At 33.9% G+C, this 8,153-nt stretch overlaps 1 protein-coding gene across 1 annotated transcript in view; it reads right to left on the bottom strand.

Annotated features, from left to right (window-relative positions):
• Positions 1–8,153, bottom strand: part of RAB3GAP1 (RAB3 GTPase activating protein catalytic subunit 1) — a 127,786-nt gene that overhangs the window by 43,568 nt on the left and 76,065 nt on the right. Inside the window, exons 12-14 of the mRNA XM_007464007.1 lie at positions 5,682–5,763; positions 1,859–1,927; positions 276–349 (exon numbers count right to left, since the gene is read on the bottom strand). Coding sequence (XP_007464069.1) covers positions 276–349; positions 1,859–1,927; positions 5,682–5,763 — 225 coding nt within the window. The remainder of the gene's footprint in view (positions 1–275; positions 350–1,858; positions 1,928–5,681; positions 5,764–8,153) is intronic.

Raw genomic sequence — 8,153 nt, 5'->3', positions numbered from 1 at the left:
CGTACCGAAAAAAAAAAAAAAAAAAAAAAAAAAAAAACCCAAATGACAAGAAAGCAAGTCTGCTAGTACTATTCAAGAGTAACTAGAAGGATTCACTGCTGTTGACAAAGATTTATTTTTAATGGAGTTAACCGAGGAGATCACAATGTAAAGAAATAAAAATAAAAAATACTTTTTGGATAGGTGAAATAAAGTATAAAGAATACATTCAGTGTTCCTGATCTGGAGGATAGACAGATTTGTGTTATTTCAGGAAAGGAACATAAATATCTTACCTAGCAAACACTGAGGATTATCAGCTTTTCGAACTCTAACAGACCAATGGGGAGCCTGAATAGGATCCAAATCACTAAAAGGCAAAACAATAAACACAAGATCCTATTTATGGCAATCTGCAAGACTCATACATTTACCAAAATGCAGTCTAATAAAAAACATTATATAGAAGGACAAGCAATCCATTTTGCCTCCCTTAAACTTACTGTTATTCATATGCAAACCATTTAGATAGGTTAAAAAAAATAAAACCTTAAGACATCAAAGTTCATAGACAAAAAAAGCACAAAAGGAAAAACAAAACAAACTAATCAAAAAACATAAGAATGATCCTGACAGGCAACATACAATGATAATCTAATGAGAATTACATTTTAGGAATAAAGAAAATGAAATGAGAAACAAACAAGAATCCATAATAATTTTAATCTGCTTTTTGTTACACTATTTATTAATAAAAAAAGAAACTATAAAAATTTCCACAAGATCAAAAGTGCCCCATTTTCTCAGTTAAACAGATTATGGTACATTCACTTAATGGAATACTATGCAGCAATTTAAAAACTGACAACACAGATCTACATTTATTAAATGAATAAAGGTATTAAATGAATGAAGCAAATTAATATATAAATTTATACCTTAAAAAGATATACCCCCAAAATGCTAACTGGTTATTTTTTAAGTAATGGAATTGTAGGTAGTCTTTACTTTCTTCTTCTTCTTCTTTTTTTTTTTTTTTGCGGTATGCGGGCCTCTCACTGTTGTGGCCTCTCCCGTTGCGGAGCATAGGCTCCGGACACGCAGGCTCAGCAGCCATGGCTCACGGGACCAGCCGCTCCACGGCATGTGGGATCTTCCTGGACCGGGGCACAAACCCGTGTCCCCTGCATCGGCAGGCGGACAGACTCTCAACCACTGCGCCACCAGGGAAGCCCTACTTTCTTCTTTTAATTTATTCATCTAAATCACCTGATTTTAAAAGTTCATGTTACTTTTACCATCAGAAAATACAACACGTTCATTTTAATTATTTTTAAAAAAGTCTTCTATTTCTCACTGTTCTGCAGCAACCATGAGACTATGTTATGTTCCTCCTTCTCCATGTTCTTCCAGGATAGCGCTCGCTGTAATTTTCAATTTTTTCCTGTGCATCTTTGTATTGCACAGGAGTATATGACATGGTTGTTCTGTTATCTGACATTTAATGATCAAATATTATTCCCAAATATTTTGATAACCATCATCTCTTCAAAGTCCTTTAACAAATGCTTCTTACCAGCTAAGAAAAGTTCAACAGAATTATGCACTGAATCCCAAACTGCTTAAAAACACCTTTGCTAAAACCAAGTAAGATTCAGATTGCTCATTTTCCCGGAACTAAGGACCCTATCTCCAAAGCCCACAGCTTAAAACACATCTATAATACATATCAATCAGTCTAAAAAGTGATCTTTAAAAATAGAAAAACAACAACCAACTATATCAGAAACTGATACAAAGAAAAATTCCTAACCACTTGGCAGTTAATTTATTCTACTGAAGTTTGTGAACCTTTATGTACTACTCTTAACATACTTACGAATAAACATCATTATCCACAATGATACCTTCAGTCAGGTGAGGCCATGTAGTTGCTAAGTGGAGTTCACTAAAATAAACAAAACGTAGAATATATCCATAAGCTTTAATACTGTATACATACATCCTGACTCAACAATTCTACTTCTAGAATTGTTATCTTCAGTAAATAACCAGAGATGTACATATATGTTAAAAGTGGTCATTATTTATAATACAATAAAACTGTAAACACCCAGTTTAGCAAACGGTAGCACATTCATATAAAGTTAATGTCTGCAAGAAAAAACTATGCTATACATAATAGCCAAAAAGTATAAGTAAACCAAATTTCTATCAGCTGATGAATGGATAAATACAATGTGGTAGTATTAGATACCATGGCATATTATACAGTCACAAAAAGCAATGATGTACTTATTCATGCTAAATGTGGATGAACCTCTAAAACATGCTAAGTGAAAGAAGCCAGACACAAAAGGTCATATATGGTATAATCCAATCTATATGAAATGTCCAGAATAGTCAAATCCATACAGGCAAAAAGTAGATTAATATTTTTGTCTAGAGCTAGAGGGCCTAAGGAACCTAGGAGGGAATGACAGTTAAGAGGTGAGGGGTTTCTTTTGGGGGTAATGAAAGTGTTCCAGAATTAGATACTGATGATGGCTGCACAACTCTGTAAACACTAAAAACACTGAATTGTATACTTTAAAATTTTATGGTACATAAATTATATCTCAATTTTGAAAACACCATGATACAGATCAGGGATTGGCATACTTTTTCTACAAAGGACCAGAAAGTAAGTATTTGGGGCTTTTTATGGGCCATGTAGTTTCTGTTATATTCTTGTTTTTTTTCTTTTAAAACCCTTAAAAATGTAAAAAGCATTTTTAGCTCATTACCTATACAAAAACAGCCTATTGGCCAGATTTGGTCTACCGGTCATAGTTTGCTGACCTCTTATTATAGACAAATATTAAATTTCAGAAAGTTTTCATGTGAAATTATAAAATCAAAAACAAGCCACAAAAAATGTACAAGATGACAAACATTTATAAAATGTACAAAAATACTGTGCAGAAAAGAGTTATCATAGCAGGCCTGATACTTAGAAAGGCCTACTTGCAAGGTTGGCCCCTGGCTTGACATCTGGAAACTTGAATTTCAGGAGGATTCCTACTATTCCCTGGTAAGAATGGCTCACTCTGCCTAAATTACCTGTGCAAACAATACAGTTTATGCAAACATCTGGTTTCCTTCTGGTACATACTAGGCAGAGGGTGCCTACATGACCAGTCTCTGATTAAAAACCCCAAGTGCTGAGCCTCTAATGAGCTTCCCTGGTAGACAGCCTTTCATACATGTCACAGTTTATTGCTGGGAGGATTATGCGTGTCCTATGTGACTACACTGGGAGAGGAAGCTTGTCCTTGGTTTTCTCTGGACCTCACCCAATGTGCCTTTTCCCTTTGCCATTTTTTGCATTGTATCCTTTTGCTGTGATAAATCATAGGCATGAGCACAACTATGGTTGCGTCCTGTGAGTCTTCCTAGCAAATCAACCTAAGGGTGGTGTTGGGGGCCCTTGTTACATATATATACATAAACATGTACATATATATACCTACTTCATGCATATGAAAAATACTGGAAGCACATATAACAAGCTGTTGTCAGTGATCACCTATGACTAGGGGGGTTATGAATTTACTGATTGTTTTTTTCCTGTCTAGATTCTGAACCCACTTATGTTTGGAGAGTACAGAAGCCAAAAGGGCCAATTATTTCACTTCTCTGATATTTGGTGATGCTCGACTAACTAGCAACTCCTGTCTGAGACACTGAATCTACAAGTACAGTTAGGAATTCACTGTGAGAGCAGGGCCAGCACTACACAACAATGAAGTGTAACCTTGGTTATGAACCGGACAACTAGGCACCACTGGCTCAAGCCTATTTTCTGAGCCCAGTTCTACAATGGACCCAATTAAACTTCTGAGTTTGAGTTACCAAATACTTTTCCAATAAACTGATATTTTGCTTGAATTAGAGTTGACGAGTACCATTTGCAACTAAACAATCTGACTACTAAACATATGATTTTTGCCTTTTTTAACGTTATCTAAATTTTTTCTGCTGAACGTGAATTTATTATTTTAAATAAAACTAATTTTTAATGTAAAAAAAATGACCACAAACAGTATGTGATATCAGTGGACATGAATGGTTAGAGGTTTAAAACTATACACTCCTGAATATTTTTAGGTATGAACCGCAGATTCAGTTCCTAAGTTTTTATGACTATGGCCTCTCCTCTCCCTCTAACTATAGAACAATTTCTTTGACAAAGAGAGAAGACACTGGAAAAAGCCTCTTCATTTCCTCTTCCACTACCAAAGATGCCTTTTCAAAAGCATAGTGCCCACAACAGTTGCTAATCACTGTTTGATTTAAATGGTCTGCCAATGTGCACCATCTTACCCTCAACTTATTTCTGTGTTCTTCTTCAATCACTTGTTCCTTTGCTGACTGACTCCACATCATGATATAAATTTGGAAGAAATATTTAATCATTAAACCTTCAGATTTCTACCAGGTCAATTTATTTCTCTCCCCCTAAAATTTTCCCTAGGTGAAATTCAAATAAATGAACCAGTTGGAGGGCCACAAATGTATCTGTAATCCACCCTACAACCTTTCTCCCTTGCTCACTACATTCTAGCCATGAAAGCCACCTTCTATTTTCTTCAGTAAACTCACCAAGCTCTTTCCTGTATCAAGGCACTTTGCACATGCTGTTCCTTCCACCTGGAATGGTCATTCTCTCACTCTTTGCCTGGCTAAATCCTCCCCTAATTGACAGAATAAATTTCACTTCCTTTGAGAAGACTTTACTGATGGCATATCAATCTAAACTAGTTCCTCATTTTACTGTTATTACATCCTGTACTTTTCCTTCAAATTATCCCACAATTTGTAATTGTATGTTTATTTAGGTGATTAGTTCATCTACTTCCTTTAAGTAGACTGTAAATGCCAAGAAGGCAGAAACTGTTTTATTTACTTAGGTATCTTCCTTACTTAGTATAGTGCCTGGCACATATAATAAATATCAATTTTAAAAGATACTCACTTTATTGTCTCCCTTAAATGATTTTTAAGTTAAAAGTATTATTATTTCTACCTTTATGTGAGAGTATTAAAGATATAAGTACACATGTGAATATATTTTTTTAAATAACCAAATAGTTTAACAAATGAGACAGTTTCTGTATCTGCACCATTTATATTTTCCAAATATTCTGCTATCAGTGATTAAATTTTTCAACCCCTGCATTTTCTTGTGAAACAGTTTTTTTTTAAGTTCAGTAGTTCTTCTAGAAAAGCAACTGGGTAACCTATAAGGTCACACTTGTGTCTCTTACTTATGTCTTAATTTCTGTATTTTGAAAAAGCGGCCAAGAAAAATGAAAACAGCTGTTAATTCTGGGTCATGGACATATGAAAGTTTGTTATATAAAATATTGTCTGTGCTTTTCAATATTTAAAATATTTCCCCCAAAGTATACCAAGAACCACTTCTATAAGGAATAATCAATAAATTATATGCTGTACATTTTATGTATTACTTTAAACCCTCTTTTACTTAAGTTACAGAGAAAAAACCAAAGATGGACAGATTGTTACATGTAGGTCTCTATTTCCAGTACTACATTCATTCCAGAAGGCTGCAGTATTATAAAACACAGTAAAATCAACATCAATATAATTTAAAAAGTAAAAGTCCCATAATTCAAATGATATAATGAAATTCGCACCTAATAGGATCTTCACAGGCACCAAATGGTAACTTGCCAAATTCCAGGCCTCCCACTTCTCCTCCTACAAGGGCATCTATATCTAAACAAGAAAAAAAAAATTTTCCATCAGTTAGCCAAAAATGGAGAAATAAGAATTTAAATCTAGGTAGGTCAGCCCTTTGAGAAATTTAAGTTTTAATGGTGTCTACATTAAGATACATATAGCAAGTTAGAGAACAGTCATATATTAAAGACTTCCCCCAAGAATGTTATAGTAAAAGGACACATTTAATTCCTATTTGTAAGGTGCTGTATTCAAGCTATGCATTCTAAATTTTACTCTTCGGAAATAGTCCTTAAATATCACTCAAGAGAATATTATTCCTGTAAATTTCATTTTCTCAGAATGTGATTAATAGCATCTAAAAGAAAGATTATCTGAGTATTAAAAAATTTAATCATCAACCTACATTCATCAGTTTTGCTGTCAATAATTTCTGAATAGCCCAAATTAGTCATCATTAATAAAACCTTATATCAGCTGACAGTACACAGAAATATCTGAAGTTCAGAAAAGAATTTCCATTCCATTATGAATGGTATCTGAGATTAGAGGAGAATTTAGAGGGTGTATCACCCCTTAGCTCCATCCCTCTTGAAGAAGTAATAAACACTTCTAAAAGACTTCAAAAAGATTTCCCTTTGAAATAACAGATGGTTGTTTTTAATTATTCACACTACACCAAGAATTTCTAAAATTAAAGTCTACTGTTGAGTTATAAACACTCCCAGATTTGCTAAAATTATGTTTGACAATTATCTTCACCCTAAATTATTAAAATTAGTTATTAAATATGGCTCAATTACTTGATTCAGTAAATTATCTCAAGTCAATTCATTCCATTTTTCCAACTAAAGAATGCTTACAATAAAGATCACAATGACTAGCTTTACTATAAGATGTGAATTAAGAGCTTCAAAATTTATAATAAGCACTTTTTTTTTTTTTTTTTGGCCACGCCGCACTGCATGCAGGATCTTAGTTCCCTGACCAGGGATTGAACCCATGCCCCCACTGCAGTGGAAGCACGGAGTCTTAACCACTGGACCGCCAGGGAAGTCCTAAGCACATTTTTTAAACCAGTAAGCTAAAAATTATTAATAAACTATAACTGTACGAAACTTTTAGTCAAATTAAAAGTTGAAAAGCTACACTGTAGAATGAAAGAATGATGGGACTTGGAGTTTGACCAGGATTTAAATGTGAACTTTATCACCTGGTGACCATGTGGCCTTGGGCCAGTTACTTTTTTTCTCTAAGAAAGATAATAATACTTGTCTCATAGATGGGAATTACCTGAAACAGTATATAAAATGCCAGGCACAGTGTCTGGCCCATATTACATGTTCAGTCCCTTCCCTTTAAAAGAGAAAATATTAAAAATTTATATGGCTTTCAATCCACTGAGAAAGAAGGTTAATATTTTGATACCCATTTTTAAAAACTAGCAATAGAACATTAACAAAGGCGTACTGTTGTCTGGAAACTAAAATTACCAAAACAAACATTTGAGTCTTCTAATATAAATCTCAGCTTAGCTTTTATTTCCCTCTGCTGTAGTTTAGATGGAGTTCTTTTACTGCACATTACTTTCAAATTATTCAGTGGTATATAAAACAGTAGTAGTATATATAACCACCAAAAGCTAAATGTACTACATTAATTTTAGTATCATCCCAAGATTATCAATTTACTATTTTCAATCTCATAAACAAACCAACCATTTTGGAACAAAAATAAACAGTAAAGAATATTATTTTATTATAATTTATTTCTCTTTGAGGAAGGTAGAATGGATAATGTTTTCAGGCTACTAAAATCCTTGTAATTATTTTATAAGTTTATATTAAATTTCTTATTAGATAGACGTGGATATAATTGCACTTTTTGTAAGAGAAACATCCAGGAACCTAAACCTCACTTAATTAAGCTAAATGTCCACCAGGCTGAGCTTTTCTAGAACTTAGATAATGTCTGTTCATATCTGTGTCCTGGCAGAGCCAGCCTATTATAGGCTAATAATTAATGACTGTTAATGAATCAGTATATTAATGGTTAAGTAGGTAAAATGATTTTAATCACAGTTTTATAAAAATGCAAGTTAAAGTAAGATATTCTACAGCTCTTCCCAGCATAAGTGTATATGTATATACACCTTTTTCTCTTTTCTGCTTTCCTTATTTAGCCCTCTTCTTCAAACTCTACTCTCTATAAGGTTGTGTGCGTGTCTGTTCGCAGCCTATGAGGGTGGCTTCTCTTATTATATTCTGAAAGCAGACATTTTACTCATTACGTACTAATTTGCAGCACACGATGTTCCACGGCAAGGGAATGCTTTATAAATAATATTAGCTTTCAAAAACAGATTGTCAGGGCTTCCCCGGTGGCGCAGTGGTTGAGAGTCTGCCTGCCGATGCAGGGGACGCGGG

Source organism: Lipotes vexillifer, unplaced genomic scaffold (genome assembly GCF_000442215.2).
Source record: "Lipotes vexillifer unplaced genomic scaffold, Lipotes_vexillifer_v1.1 scaffold233, whole genome shotgun sequence".
NCBI classification, from domain to species: Eukaryota; Metazoa; Chordata; class Mammalia; order Artiodactyla; family Lipotidae; genus Lipotes; species Lipotes vexillifer.
Note: the sequence above shows the minus strand (reverse complement) of the source record. Positions and strands in the feature narration are given on the sequence as shown.